This window comes from Onychomys torridus, chromosome 19 (assembly GCF_903995425.1).
Source record: "Onychomys torridus chromosome 19, mOncTor1.1, whole genome shotgun sequence".
NCBI lineage: Eukaryota > Metazoa > Chordata > Mammalia > Rodentia > Cricetidae > Onychomys > Onychomys torridus.
In genome coordinates this window covers 63410198-63426004 of record NC_050461.1, presented here as the reverse complement: position 1 = coordinate 63426004, position 15807 = coordinate 63410198, and the positions used below count along the sequence as shown (strand labels likewise).

The 15807-nt window shown below is 46.5% G+C and overlaps 2 protein-coding genes across 3 annotated transcripts in view; one reads left to right on the top strand and one right to left on the bottom strand.

Moving 5' to 3' along the window:
• Nucleotides 1-4941, bottom strand: part of LOC118570584 (formyl peptide receptor 2-like) — a 48820-nt gene extending 43879 nt beyond the window's left edge. The window contains exons 1-2 of one of the 2 annotated variants that reach the window (XM_036169220.1): nt 4824-4941; nt 3617-3778 (exon numbers count right to left, since the gene is read on the bottom strand). The gene's annotated coding sequence lies outside the window, so the exon portion shown is untranslated. Of the gene's footprint in view, nt 1-3616; nt 3976-4823 lie in introns of those variants that run through there. The other variant, XM_036169219.1, reaches the window with a different exon arrangement.
• Has1 (hyaluronan synthase 1) lies at nt 727-13704 on the top strand. The gene is made up of 5 exons (XM_036168712.1): nt 727-786; nt 6006-6713; nt 8499-8724; nt 9227-9359; nt 12710-13704. Exons 1-5 carry the CDS (start codon nt 727-729, stop codon nt 13383-13385), a joined length of 1803 nt encoding a protein of 600 aa, XP_036024605.1. The 3' UTR covers nt 13386-13704.
• The last annotated feature ends 2103 nt before the right edge of the window (nt 13705-15807 follow it).

The following is a 15807-nucleotide window of genomic DNA, read 5'->3' as shown; positions in this document are numbered from 1 at the left end:
ACCTGGGTCTAAAGGAGTCTGGGCTGTGGCCAGGTCTCTAGTGTCCTGGCAAAGAAAACTCCCAGGGTTTAAAATCCTGGTCTTTCTCTCATGCACACTCTGGTTTTAGAAACATCTGGTTTTATACAGCTGCTCCACCCAGTCAGGGCGGTGTTCAGGCTAGGCAGTCAAATGCCCAGATCCTTGGGTGGAGCTTGGGTTATCCCTTTCTAGCCACAGGAACTCCTCATATCCCCTGCTCTGGGCTTGACTCCATTAGTGGATCCATCATCCTGACACAGCCAGACACTAAGCATCAGAGGCTCCCGGCAATAGCGTCAGACACAGCTGTCCTTGCCCTGATGGTGGGTGGTACCCAGGTTCCCACCACCAGGGATCTTCTCTTCAGGGGCCAGGCTCAAACAAAAATTCAACCTGGCACTGCCTCTACACCATGTCTAGCGAGGTTCTCAAACCCTGGATGTGAGAACCTGGCTCTGTTCAGGAAGAGTCCCGAATGTTCAGGAGAGATGATGAAGTTGCAGGAGAAAGGAAAACAAAGACATAAAAAGTCAGAAGGGGAGGGAAGAGTGAGAGAGTCTCACAAAGAGACAGTCAGGTCGGCAGATGTTAGCTAAAGACACAGAAGGACAGAGGAATAGATAGATAATACATACAGAGATAGCAGGTCAGCAGAAGATGACAGATGACAGACAGATAGGTGAGACATGGTAACTAGAAATAGACATGAGAGAGGGAGATGAGGAGGAGGAGGAGGAGGACTGGAAGAAATGGGAATACAGATGGGTAGGCAGAGTCAGGGGGTCCAGTACAAAATGAGAGAGCAAGAGAATAAGGGAGACAGAGAGAAAGAAAGAACATAATTGTCAGGATCTACCACACAAAAGGATGCAGGAACAGACAGTTACTAGACACTACCCACCATCAGTTCACAGTGAGAGGAACTTCGAGAAAGATAGTCTTAGAGCTAACAACAACAAAAACCTTATTAAAATATATATATAGCCGGGCAGTGGTGGCGCACGCCTTTCATCCCAGCACTCAGGAGGCAGAGGCAGGTGGATCTTTGTGAGTTCGAGGCCAGCCTTGTCTACCGAGTGAGATCCAGGAAAGGTGCAAAACTACACAGAGAAACCCTGTCTCGAAAAATCAAAAATAAAATAGTGGCAGGGATCATTGGCCTTCTGGCCCCAAGGAGCTGGAGTACACACACCTTGGGACCCCATCTCTTCCCAGCTATGTTCTCAGGGATGCGTATCAGAACACTGAGCCAAGGCCATTCCCTGAAGTCACTGAAATCTTTCAGATGACAGATCCCAGTATTCCAGTCCTCAGCCCCAGTCAAATCTTGACATGGATGCATGTATTTACACATACACACACCCCACAGACACACAATAGACAGACACCAGCCGAGCAAAAAGCAGGCAATTCTGGCTGTATCTCCAGGCTGCTGTGAAAACACATGCCAGCAACACAGGCACACCCACAGACATGCTCATGTGTGCATTTTACTATCTGCCAGTTGCTGATATATGTTCCTACAGGACCCACTGCAGAGAGTCTGGGGAGATGACAGGTAAGTGAGGAAGAAGTAAGAAGGTGTGGGGGGAGACAGTGAGTCAGAGTGGGTGATAGAAAGTAATAAGACAAATGGGGCGAGATGGAGACAGAAATACAGACAAAACACAAGAGAAGCAGCTGAGGGAGATGGGAAAGACAGAAATGGGAGAAAGGTAGAAAGGAATATACAGACGGAACAAATGAAAGGTAAAGTGAACTCAATGCAAGAGAAAAAGGGAGAAAGAGGAAACAGAGAGGAAGGGCTGGAAGAAAAGGGGGAGTGAAGGACCAGCTTGAGGGGCTGTGAAGGGAGGTCCTATCTGGTGAGGGGGATGGGGGCAATGTCGGGAATCGAAGAGGGTGGAGTCATGGGACTGCCTGACCTCAGAGCCCCTGGACTGGCTAGTTCTCTGACGTCAGCTCTCCTCCACCCCCGCATTTGCTGGTCTTCAAATGGCCCCCCTCCAGCTAGCTCCAGACACACACAGATTGCAGAGCAAGCCGGAGAGGAGAGAATCCAGCAGGACCCACAGCCATGAGACATGTATGTACGTGTGTGTGTGTGTGTGTGTGTGTGTGTGTGTGTGTGTGTGTGTGTGTGTGTTTTCTGCTGCCAGAAAGGGTAATTACTACCATATGTGACAGCATGTGTATTGAGGACTATTGAGAAGGAGTTTGTGTATGTGTGTATCTACTTGTAACAGCAACTGTATGTGTTCAGTGAGCTTGTGAGGTGGAGTGAGTTTCCTTCTCTATGTTCATTGCTATATGGTTTGTCATCCATACATGTCTATGATTCTCTAAATGTGTGTTGCTATTCCCAAAGAAGACTTTGCATGTATTAATGTATGCATTTCGGTTTCAATTTTATGGGTTCAGAATCTATTTAGCTGAACTACAAGCATTCACCAATAGTCAACCTCTCTTGACCTGTAAAAAGAGCAATTTCATATGTCTGGGGTTCATTTGAACCAGTGGTTCTCAACTTGTGGGTCATGACCGCTTTTGTCAATTTGTAACAATGAAGATACATCCTGCATATCAGATATTTGCACTACTATTCATAACAGTAGCAAACTTAGTTAAAAGTAGCAACTAAAATAATTTTATGTTTGGGAGTCACCACAACATGAGGAACTGAATTAAAGGGTGGCAGCATTAGGAAGGTTGAGATCCCCTGATTTTAACTGTTCACTGTTTCTTCTGAAACCTTCTACTTTTGTTCCTTTATCGCAGACCCTTGGTGGCTGTCTGTGTGGCTATTGGCATGTTTTTTGCCATCTTGATATTGTTTCTTCCTGACATTGAGGGCTTGTGTCCTCAGGTTCCCTGCATGAACATCAGTGGGAGGTCACAGGACTGCCGTGCTCAGTCTGAGACAGGGTATATGAGGTCGTCTTGTGGAACATGGATGTTTTCAGTCTGTGTGATCCTTAATGTTGCAAGTACAGCTGTAGGTGGGGGTGTCCGTACTGCTGGCATCAAAAACTTCCTCATAATCTAAGCCACCCCAGGAGCCCAGGCAGAGCTGTGTTTGAGGCAAAAAGACAGTAATGAAAGGGTCTGAAAGAAAGAATAATTGTTACTGAGTACTTAAATGTTCTTTCTCAAATTTGGTACCATGAACCTGAGGTCCCAGATCCTTTAGAGTCTGAGACTGGAGGATGCTTGAGTAGGAATTTGAGGTCAGTCTGGGCAACACAGGGAAACCCTGCATGTTCTTATAAAATCCCCCAAATCCCTAACTCACCTCTACTGTTCACAAACACAATGTGAATTACCACATATGATTTTTAATCCTCTTTTAAAAGAAAAGAGGGTCCTACAAGATGGCTCTGGGGGTAAAGGTGCTTACACTAAGCCTGATAATCTGAGTTTGGTCTCTGAGACCCAAATACTGGGAAGGATGAACCTAGTCCCCATAACTGTCCTCCAACCTACACACACACACACACACACACACACACACACTGGAGCAAATGCTCTGTAACATGCATATGCCCCCACACAAAATAAACAAGTGTAATTTTTAAATGAAATTAATTTTGCTCACATGTGCCTATGTGCTTGCTCAGTCAAATGTGGAAGTCAGAGGACAACTTCCCAGAGTCTGTTCTCTCTTTCCTCCAGGTGAGTTTTGGCGATCAAACTGGGGTCCTCAAGCTTGGTATCAAGTACCTTTACCTACTAAGCCATCTTGCTGGTGTCTTCATTTCTATTTTAATAGAGGGTTAAACACTATGTTAACCAGAGCCTTGAACTTGAGATCCTCTTACATCATTCAGCCTCAAAAGTAGCTAGGATGACAGGCTTATGTCACCAGGCTTTTCATTTTAATGTCTCTGGGTGTAATGCTGTAGGTGCGTGCTCAGTTGTGCCTGCTCCTGTGGAGATCAGAGGTTAACATGAATGTCTTCTTCTATCTATTCTTTAGTCTTTGTCACATATATATATATATATATATATATATATATATATATATATATATATATATATATATGGCTGGCCAGCAAGCCCCAGGCATCTACCTGTCTGCCTGCCTGGCGCTAGGATTACAGATGGGCACTCAGCTATTCTGTGTATGCTGAGCTATCTCCCCAGCTTCTTAATGATAAATTAAGATTAGAAACTCACACACTGTCATACTGGCTGCATTTCAGCTTTGGACAGTGTTGCCGACCTTATGTTGATGGCTTATCCCACAGTCAGCTTGGGAGGGAGTATCTGACAGCTTAAGACAGAGAAAGCATGACAGCCAGACTGTCTGTGTTTGAACTCTAAGTCCTCTGCTTACTATCTGAGTGACCTTTAGTGAGAGGATTCTTCTCTTTGGGCCTTGGGAACAGGACACAGCAATAGTACCCACTGAGGAGGGCTGCTGTAGAAGAATGCCTGGCTGTGGAAGCTGCTACTCACCTATTTCATGGATGAGAAGACTCCACTGATGTGTAAATACACATGGCCCTGCCAAGTCACTGGACAATGGAAAAGGGGCACACACCAGGCCTCTGGGAAGTCAGAGGTGCCATTCTGTCACCCGTGGCTGCTCACCTGTCACAAGCTTCAGACCACCCTGCTTTGCTATCTATACTATGACAGCAATGCTGCCACTAGAGGCTCTCCTGAGAGGGAAACAGTCTAGGAAAACTGTGATTAATGACTGGAATCCTGGGTTCAACTCCCATCAGCTTAGGTGTAACCTTTAAATTTCTGTGACTCGGTGGCTCTGCCTGGAAAATGGTGGTGATAAGAGTACTTACCTGGGATTGGAAATACAGCTCAGTGGGCAGCACACTTGCCTAGCATTGCTTTACCTCCAGCACTGCACAAACTGGGCATGGTGCTTCATGCCTGTCATCCCAGCACTCCAGAAGTTGAGACAATAGGATCAGAAGTTCAAGTCATCCTTGGCTACTTGTAGGACAGGCTGGGCTGCAGGAGATCTTGTCTCTAAAACAAACAAGTTCATATATAAAAGGGTTAGAACAACACTTGGTACACATTTTAAATATACTGTTGAGTACACAGTATGAGTGTTTTGACACAGAGAAACAGTTGTTTGTAGGGTTATTCTTAACTTTATTATTATTTTTTCCTAATTTTTAAAGTTACTTTTTGGGGAAGAGGATGCCAAAGCATGTGTTTTAATCAAACAACAGCAAGTTGATTTCTCTCCTTTTATCCTGTGGGTTCCAAGGATCAAACTCAGTTGTCAGACTTGGAGGCAGGCACCTTTAACCCACTGAGTCATCCCACCAGGCAGCACCATTGTATGGGCCACTAACAAAGAAGAGGGAAAGCATTGTGTAATCCTTTTGTAAAGAAGAGATGCTAAATCTGGGGGAGGGAGAGGTATTATAACTTACTTTAGAAGGCACCGAGTAAAAGCCTAGCTTGGTGGCTCACTCCTGTCTTCCCAGCACTCAGGAGCCTGAGGCTGAAGGATTGGTTGTTCTAGACTGACTAGAGCTACACAGACTCTTTCTACTAAAAAAAAAAACAAAAAAAAACCGGTGTTGGGTAATTAGTAAAATAAGGTATTAAGCCAAGATAATAGCCACAATTGCTTCAAATGTGGTGCTCAGGGGATCCTCTTTTTAAGAACTACTGGGGTAACTAGAGAGAGAACTGTCTCCGTGGTTAATGGTTGCTGTCCTTGCAGAAGACCTGAGCCAACCGGTCTCACAAATGCCTGTGAGACCAACTCCAGGGCATATGAGGCCCTCTTCCGGCTTCCATGGGCACCAGGCACATAGTGCACAGGCATATATGCAGAAGAAAGCATCCACACAAATAAAATAAAAATAAATAAATAAACCTTTAAAATATGAGCAATCATTTAAAAGTTCTGAGATGTTATCATCCAACTTAGAAGGGGATCCCCAGGAGTAAGGTCATCTAGAAAGCCCTCAGGTCTGATCCTTCTCCTTGGCTCCCCACAGAACATGTCAAAGCCCTCAGAGGCAGCACGTCGCTGCTCCGGCCTGGCCCGGCGGGCACTCACGATTACGTTCGCACTGCTCATCCTGGGCCTCATGACCTGGGCCTACGCCGCGGGCGTTCCTCTTGCCTCCGATCGATATGGGCTCCTGGCCTTCGGCCTCTATGGGGCATTCCTCAGCGCGCACCTGGTGGCGCAGAGCCTCTTCGCTTACCTGGAGCATCGGAGGGTGGCGGAGGCGGCACGGCGCGCCTCGGCGAAGGGACCCCTAGACGCGGCCACAGCACGCAGCGTGGCGCTCACCATCTCCGCCTACCAGGAGGATCCCTCCTACCTGCGCCAGTGTCTGACCTCAGCCCGCGCTCTGATGTACCCTCGCGCGCGGTTGCGCGTCCTTATGGTGGTGGACGGCAACCGCGCAGAGGATCTATACATGGTGGACATGTTCCGCGAAGTCTTCGCCGATGAGGACCCCGCCACCTACGTGTGGGATGGCAACTATCATCAGCCCTGGGAGCCGGCGGAGGGGGCAGGAGCAGTGGGTACCGGTGCCTACCGCGAGGTGGAGGCTGAGGACCCAGGGCGGCTGGCGGTGGAGGCGCTGGTGAGGACACGAAGGTGCGTGTGTGTGGCGCAGCGCTGGGGCGGCAAGCGTGAGGTCATGTACACGGCTTTCAAGGCGCTGGGAGACTCTGTGGACTACGTGCAGGTGAGTGCAAGGCGCCCCGTGCCACCTGAGTGTGATTTCACACCCTCCACTTCAGAAAGAGTAGGGTGCACCTCAGGCCTTGGGAGGTGGAGGCAGGAGGATCAGAAGTTCAAAGTCAGGCTTTGAACTTTGAAACAGGAGATGCTGTTTCAAACAGATTTGGCGAAATATCTTTCTATAGTTATTCATGGTTTTATCCATCCTCCAATAGACCATTAAATTTCTTCAGTGTATCGTCAATCCTGTCTTCTCTTATTTATGTGGGGGGGTGGGATATGCGGGGATGTGTGTGCGACTGCGCACATGCACACACTGTGAATAACTGAGAAAGACATATGTCCTGCTCTTTCATTCTCCTCCTCCCTCATTTCTTTGAGACATGTCCTCTCACCGAAAGACTAGGCTGGCAGTCAGTAAGCTCCAGTGGTCCTCTTGCACACACACACACACACACACACACACACTCACACACACGAAGACAGCGTACACTATGTTACAGGCAGGCACATGCAGCCACACCTAGCTTTTTATACGGAGGCTGAGAATTCAAATCTGGGCCCACCTTGCTATCGCTCCTGCCTTAAATCCTTTCCTCTTTCTCACTTACCACACAGACAGAAACTCTAATTCACCCATTCACTCATTCATTCATCAACCATTGATGAACTGATTTAATATGGATATTTAGTCAATCTTATCCATTTGATACAATGGTTCCTCCTATTTTATTCCTTTGGTGTATTTTTTCATTAAATGGTACATGAATCTGCATTCACTCTATCCATTTGCATACTTTTTGCTGCAACAGAATACCAGACCAAAGCAACTTAAAGAAAGAAGGGTTTATTCTCGCTCACAGTTTGAGGGTGCAGTCCATCATGATAGGGAAGGAATGAATTCAGGAGCTTGAGAAAGCTGGTCACATTGCTCCTGCAGATAGGAAGCAGAAAGAGAAAAGGAAGTGAGACCCACTAGCTGGCCCCCACCTCCTAAACATTATATAACCTTCCAAAACAGTGCCACCAACTAGCTATGAGACCAAGTGTTCAAACACATGAACCTATGGGGAACATTTCACATCCAACCACCACCCTGAATGAAGAAAACCATTCCCCTCTTTCATTCATGCAGCCACTTAAAACAGAAGGAAACTCTATTTAACATACATTCATTCATTCTCCCATGCAACTACTCATTCATTTGATACAGAGATTCATTCACTTAACCACTCACCCACTAATCTATCCAGGTATTCAATATAATGTTAATTGCATTTTTCCTCATGCAATATGGAAATTCTTTTCTTCACCATTCTCTTTACCCATGGACCTCATCCACTTATTTATTCCTTCACTTACTCTTTATATAGCAGTCTGTTCCCCCCTTTTTTCCTTTCTTTCCTTCATGTTGAGATTTTTGCCATCCATCCATCTATAAAACAGACCTTTATATCATCATGTATTCGTCCATTCATTGTGGCCATTCACTAACATGCTACTTACTGTCTTCGTTGTTTCTCCTGTTGCTGTGAGAAAATATTCTGACAAAAACACCGTAAGGGAGAAAGGGGCTTACTTTAGCTCACAGTTCAAGGCAAAGTTCTTCATGGATGGGAATTCAAGTCACAGGAGCTTGAAGCATCCTGAGCTTTTGTTCCACTCACTTTCTCCTTTCTATAGAATCCAGGATCCCAGCCCAGGGAATGGTGTAAGCAATCTACCCACCCTTCTAAACACCAGCCCTGTGTAAGTTTCTGGTCTGATCCTAGTCCCTTCCTTTTCACAGGTCTGTGACTCAGACACAAGGCTAGACCCCATGGCACTGCTGGAGCTTGTTCGAGTGCTGGATGAAGACCCCCGGGTAGGGGCTGTTGGAGGAGACGTAAGGATCCTTAACCCTCTGGATTCCTGGGTCAGCTTCTTGAGCAGCCTGCGATACTGGGTAGCCTTCAATGTGGAGCGAGCTTGTCAGAGCTACTTCCACTGTGTGTCCTGCATCAGTGGTCCTCTGGGTGAGTGTAAGTGGGGCTTAGAAGGCTTGTGGGTGGGTAACGATCAAGAAAGGGAGCCAGAGATAGGGTAAAGTTGTGGACAAAAATAGGGCTGGGGTCGGGATTACAGATAACGTAAGATTGGGGAGGGAGATGGTGTTCGAGCTGCTGGAGAGGAATGAAGTTGGGAAAGGGACAAGGATGGAGATTGGGGAAGTTGCTGCAAAGGGGCTTGTGGAAGTGAATGAGATGGGGTTGGGGTGGAGATGGGGCTGAACCAGGACACTGAGAATGCTGTGGCATTGTGGGGGGAGTAGTAACATTATAGTGCATGGTCAGGTGACAGACACACTGGAACGGGCAAGAGGGTTCAGTTAAGACTGGGGCTGTACTTGGGAGTGATGAGGGGCCAGGCTGAGACTAGGATGGAGATGAGGAGGCACAGGGTGGGAAACAGAGATGTGTTGAGCACGACATTGACCACATCAGAAGCTGATACTTTGGTACTCCCCACTCTACCTAGGTCTGTACAGGAACAATCTCCTGCAGCAGTTCCTGGAAGCCTGGTACAACCAGAAGTTCTTGGGCACCCACTGCACTTTCGGGGATGACAGGCACCTCACCAACCGCATGCTCAGCATGGGCTATGCTACCAAGTAAGTTGAGGGGACCACACGTTTGTGTCTGTGAAGAGTGTCCCTGAGCAAGAGAGACAAAGGGACAGACAGAGAGAGGCAGAGGATAAATATCATAAGAGGCAGAGGAGCCATGTGTACTCAGCCAATGGCCTTCAAAGAGTTTGATATTAGGAGAGAATTGGAGGTACCATAAAGGTTGTAAAGGGTTTTGTGAATGCTTTTCACAAGCAAGACAAGGTGATGGTGAGCAATTTCACACAGAAGGAACAAGGTGGAGCAGCTAAGTGGGCTGTACCACGGAGGCCAAGCTGGCATAGACCACTCAGCAGGGAAGTGAGAAGGTGAGATAAGTAGATGGGATGGGTTAAAACCAGTGAGGGAAGCAACAAGAAAAGAGGCAACTGAGGAGGAGAGTGTCTGAGTGGCACACTCTGAAGTCTTTCAGTGACAGTGCAAATTTGGTCACTAAGTCTCTGTTGGATGCTCTAGAGGCCCAGCAGTAGACAAAAAGGGGCATATATTCCTCCTTACAATGAGGAGACAATATATCTATTAAGTGTGGTAAACTATGTAGTATATTGTGTGACTTTTCCTGGGGAAGAAGTGGTGTCCTAATTTAATATTCTTGCCCAAAAGTAATGCAAGGGAGGGATTGTTTATTTGGCTTACAATTCCAGATCATGGTCCATCACTGACAGAAAGTCGAGGCAGGAACTCAAGCAGCCAGTTGTATTGATTGCATCCACCATCAAAAACAGAGAGAGGTGAATGGACCCTAGCAAGCTGCCGACTTCTGCTTAGTATTTGACTAGCCTTCTCTACACTTAACAATATTCAGTACCTACCCTGTGAAGTAGGGCTACCCAAATTCAGGGTGAATCTCCCCACCTCAATGAACAATCAAGCAGTTCCTCCAGACATGCCCACAGGTCAACTTGACCTAGACAGCTCCTCAGTGGAGGCTTTCTTCTCAGGTGATGCTAGGTTGTGGCAAGTTGACAGTTAAAACTAACTAGCGGAGATGTGAACAAACATCCATTCACCCCAGAGACAGGGCACAAATGACAGAACAAAAACAAGTAAATTAAGAAATAAAATAAAATAAAAATAATTCTACCTATTGTTTGGCATTGGTCATAGGGGCCGAAGTAGAGAGAGCAGCTCACCAAGATGCTAAGCTCTTATTTTCCGAAGGAGCAGAGGGGTTCGGTCTTCTTGAAAAAGACTGACTCCCCAGCTAGCTCATTCCAGTTACTTTATTCAAACATATACAAGGTTAATAGGGGCTAAGAAAGGTTCCAACTATCAAAGTTAACTTGTTTTTGCTGCCCGTGAAGCAGAAAACCCATACAAATCTCAGTTCCTTTTGCCGTAACCAAAAGAAAGAACTCCAGGTCAGCCTTAGAACTTCGGCTGCTTTAGGCCTAAGGATGGTGCAGCTACAAGCTCTCATGCAGCACCAAGTGCAGATTCTGCAGAAAGAGTATTTTTTCAAGGTTGAAACAGTCTCAAAACAATTTCACAGTATCTACTGATTAACCCGAAGGTGGCAAAGGCCTTGCTGAAACATTTCTCCCAAAGCCAGACACAAAGCTTTACTATGTTTCACTTAAAGCCAGACACAAAGGCTTGACTTACCTATCACTGCATCTACCCAAGCCTAACTTGATGCCAGTGAGTTTATTGGGTGTACCTATGCATGAATGATTCTGAGTCAGCTTTGGCTGCTCACAAAAGCCACACTTTGCAGGCAGCTCCACTAAGGGTCATTCACCACCCCACAACCCTCACCCCACAGTTTTCACCACCTCGAGGAGGGCTCCCTCAATCTTGTAACATTGTAACGTTTGAAGCTTCCTGGGTCTTGTAAATTCCTTGAACTTCCATTATGTTTTTAAGTCTTCCTTCCTCCCTCCAAGAGGAAATGTTTCAATTTGGAGGAAACAGCTAGAGTTGGAGCTATAATCTCATTTTAACCAAGAGCACCAGGAGAGAGGACAGAGAGCCAGCAGGGGGCCCCTTGTGAAAGACTCATAGGACCTTCACTAAAATGAATCATGAAGGGCTTTGAGCAGAGATGGGCATGGAAGAGCATCCTCCAGTCAGATGTTTTGGATACAAGCAGCAAAGGCAGAAGCAAGCAGAACACTGAGGGTGCCAAATGACACGAGACACTGTCAAGTACTGCCCTTGGTTACAGACTAGTTTGACGTTGCCTAATGAACTAACTGCTGATGGCCACCTGTGACTTCCTTAACTGGGAGTCTATCTACCCTGCATGGGTATGGCTAAGCCATGTAGGGACAGATTAATAGTTTCTGACTCAACCACAGGAAGGGGTCCAACTGTTCTTTTGAGAACTTCTCACACAGAGACTAACCTGGGTAGTGGCCAGTCTTGTCCTACTCCTCATGGCAGGACCTGCCAATTTAGTCAGCACTTAGTCATGTCACTGATGGTGTTAGTGTCAATGACTAATATTAGTCATGTTTGTAGTAACAGTGTTAATCACAGTAAAAACAGCAGTAGCTCACACAGACTGAGCAATTACTAGAAACTGCCGGGTGTATGATCTTCATGCAGTCGTAGCTGTTGCAAATGTTAAACGGTGATAAAGGATCATAGAAAGGATGCTGAGGAGGCTGGAGAGGTGGTCCATTGGTTAAGAGGACCTCTTCTAAAGGAGCCAAGCTGAATTCCAGCACCTTCATCTGGTGGCGCACAGTTGCCTGTAACTCCATCTCCAGGGAACCTGAGACACTTTTCAGGCTTCCTTGTACATCCATACACTTAGGCATACACATACACCACCACCACCACCACACCACCACCACACACCAGGATTCATTCCGTTCTGCTTCCTGTCCATGGGTTCAGTGTGATCAGTTGCCTCATATTCCTGCCTGCATGCTTTCCCTCTCAGGTCAGACTTTACCTTTGAACTATGAGCCATAATAAAACCCTTACTTCCTTTACCTGTTGTCAGGTATTTTACCACAATGACAAGAGAACAAATACAAACAAACAAAAAAACCTTTACCCAATAGCAGTCAAAGTGGTCACTTTGAAATTCTGCTGACTGGAGTGCAGAAGTAGCTCAGCTAATTCAGAGCACTGGCTGCTCTTACAGGGGACCTGGGTCCAATTCCCACCACCCACATGATAGGTCATAAGCATCTGTAACTCCAGTTTCAAGGGCTGTGATGCCCTCTTCTAACCTCCTTAGGCACCAGGAACACATGAAGCACACGTACATACATACAAGCAAAACATCCATGCCCATGAAATGATCTTAACATTTAAAGCTCCTGCCCAAGCCCCAGGGAGAACCACACTGATGTCCTCTCTTGTTTCTCTGCGCCTGTCAGATACACCTCACGCTCCAGATGCTACTCGGAGACGCCCTCTTCCTTCCTGCGCTGGCTGAGCCAACAGACCCGCTGGTCCAAGTCTTACTTCCGCGAGTGGCTATACAACGCCCTGTGGTGGCACCGCCACCATGCATGGATGACCTATGAAGCAGTGGTCTCAGGCCTCTTCCCTTTCTTTGTGGCTGCCACAGTGCTGCGGCTCTTCTACGCTGGGCGCCCGTGGGCTCTGCTCTGGGTGCTGCTGTGCGTGCAGGGTGTGGCGCTGGCTAAGGCAGCCTTTGCAGCCTGGCTACGAGGTTGCCTCCGCATGGTGCTGCTGTCACTCTATGCACCACTCTACATGTGTGGCCTGCTGCCTGCCAAGTTCCTGGCATTGGTTACCATGAATCAAAGTGGCTGGGGCACCTCAGGCCGGAAGAAGCTGGCTGCTAACTATGTTCCGGTGCTACCCCTGGCACTCTGGGCTCTGTTGCTGCTTGGAGGCCTGGTCCGCAGTGTTGCCCAGGAAGCACAGGCCGACTGGAGTGGCCCATCCCGGGCAGCTGAGGCCTACCACCTCGCTGCTGGAGCAGGCGCCTATGTAGCCTACTGGGTGGTAATGCTGACTCTCTACTGGGTGGTTGTGCGGAGGCTCTGCAGGCGTCGGAGTGGTGGCTATCGTGTTCAGGTGTGAGTCTGGCCATGAACATGCCCACTGAGGAGTCCTGCAGGGTAGCTACAGGAGCCATGAATTCCACGGGGACTGCCTGGCCTCAGTTTCCCTTCTCTTTGAAATGAGGGAGCCATCCAAGATTCTTGGAATGCATTATTGGAATATATCCAATGGATTGTATTGGAACTCAAGACTTGTGGGTCTTTGGGGAGGGGTAATTTATTGATCAGGGTGTGTGTTTGTAGGACCATGGCCAGAAGGTCCCTGTTTTCTCCCTGTTGCTATTTAATGTTTGTACTGTGATTAAGATGTAATAAATTTTTTATTTATTTTCTTCCAAGCACCTCTTCCCATTTTTCTTGTCATTGAGAATTAGGGACACAGGGCCCAATAAAGGGTGATGAATTTGTGCCTCCAACCTGCACTCTTCCTGGGAACATAGGTTCTGTCTTCATACAATACAGGTATTGGAGCTGGAGAGATGGCTCAGCAGTTAAGAGCACTCACTGGCTGCTCTTTCAGAGGACCTAAGTTCAATTTCCAGCACTCACATGGTGGCTCACAACCTCTGGAACTTCAATTTTTGGGGATCTGGCCTCTGTGGGTATAGTGCACAGGCATACATGCAGGCAAAGCACCCATACATCTTAAATAAAAATTAAAGAAAACGTAAGTATTGGGCAGATGATGTGAGTGAGGCACACCTATATTCCCCATCACCTAGAAGTTGAAGGCAGGAGGATCAGAAGTTCATGGTCATTCCCATTAGTTCTGTTTCCTGTTGCTATGAGAAAACACCCTGGCTAAAGCAGTGAAGAAGAAAGGGTTATTTGGCTAATTCCAGACCACTGTCCCTTATAACAGGGAAGGCAAGCCAGTGGAACCTGAAGCAGCTGCCCACAACACATCAAGAGCAATAGATTAATGCATTCATGCTGGTGGTCAGCTCAGTCTCCTTTTCAATCAGTCTAAGGCCCATCCCATAAAATGGAGTCATCCCTTGTCAATTCACCCAGTTAAAATCACTCAGTCATACCTAAAGGTAACTCCAGTCCAGGTAGTTCTATGTGTCAAGTGGACAATCAAAACTAAACATCACACTCTGCTACACTGGGAGTTCAAGGCCATCCTGGCTACACATAATCTTGTCTCAAAAACCTAAGACTCTCTTGACCTCAATTTCCTCCTAAATACTGTGCCACTTCCCTTTCTGTGGATAGCAATATTCCATGAAAAACCTTCAATTTTAGTAAATTGGTCATTAAGTAGCCATAGCCACAATCTAACTTTATATTTTCACCTCTCCCCAGGAGATTCCATACCCACTGGTGGTCACGCCTCATCCCACTGCCCCTCACACACACACTCAAGGCAGCCACTCATCTTCTGTGAACTCACCTGTTCTAGATTATATAAATGGAAGTGGGCAGTCTATGGCCTTTTGTGACTTGATTTAGCATAACACTTTCAAAGCTCACCTAAGCTATTGAATCTCTGATTCATTCCTTTTTATTGTTAAGCAGTATACCATAACAGGACACAAACCATTTTTATCTATCCTATTATCAGTAGACAGATATTTAGGTTGTCTCCAATTTGGGACCTATAATGTTCTTCAGTAGGTTTCTGTGTAGGGTTAAAACTTTAGTTCGTGAGTGTACATTTAGGAAAAGAATTGCTGGGTCTTATAATTCAATTATTATTTTTTAATATTTCAAAACAATTATTTATTATTATGTAATAAGTCTTTTTTTAAATAAATTTATTATTATTATTATTACTTTGAGACAGGCTCTCATGGAGCACAGGTTATCCTCAAACTTGGCAAGGATCTCCTTGAGCTTCTGATCCTCCAGCCTTCATCTCCCAGGTTCTGGAATTATAGACACAAAGCAGCACGCTGTGTTCAGGGATTCTGAGGGTGGAAGCTAGGGCTTTAAATTGCGCCACTAACTCCGCCATATTTACAGCCTCAGCCATTGCTTTAATTTTGTGTTATCTTTGTGTGTATACTCATGTATGTGACTGTGTCCACACAGGTGGAGGTCAAAGGACATGTCACACGAGCATCCAGTCCTTGCTGTCCATCTTCTTTGATGTAGGGTCTCTAATTTGTCACTACATCTACAAACCTTGGTGGCCCACAAGCGTCTTGGGATTCTCCTGGCCATAGGAGAGCTGAGATACAAAAGCTCATTATCTTGGGCCGTTTTATATAGGTTCTGGTGATCTGAACTCAGGTCTTCATGATTCACTGCAAGTCTTTTGCTCACCAAGAGAGCTTTCCAGATCCTAATTCTGGGAAGAAATCGCAGGTTTTTCCACAGAGGCAACTCCACTTTACCTCATTGCTAGCAAATGTGATGAGGGTTTTGATCTCTCCACCTTCTTGCCAACCTTATTATGTAACACTTTAATTACAAGCTATCCCCGTGGCTGTGGT

Excerpts from the sequence above, each read along its gene's own strand:
- Has1 (XM_036168712.1), top strand. The coding sequence starts at position 727 with ATGAGAGAGGGAGATGAGGAGGAGGAGGAGGAGGACTGGAAGAAATGG. Across the intron at positions 787-6,005 it reads AGAAATGGGAATACAGATGG|AACATGTCAAAGCCCTCAGA; the intron begins GTAGGCAGAGTC and ends GGCTCCCCACAG. Across the intron at positions 9,360-12,709 it reads AGCATGGGCTATGCTACCAA|ATACACCTCACGCTCCAGAT; the intron begins GTAAGTTGAGGG and ends TGCGCCTGTCAG.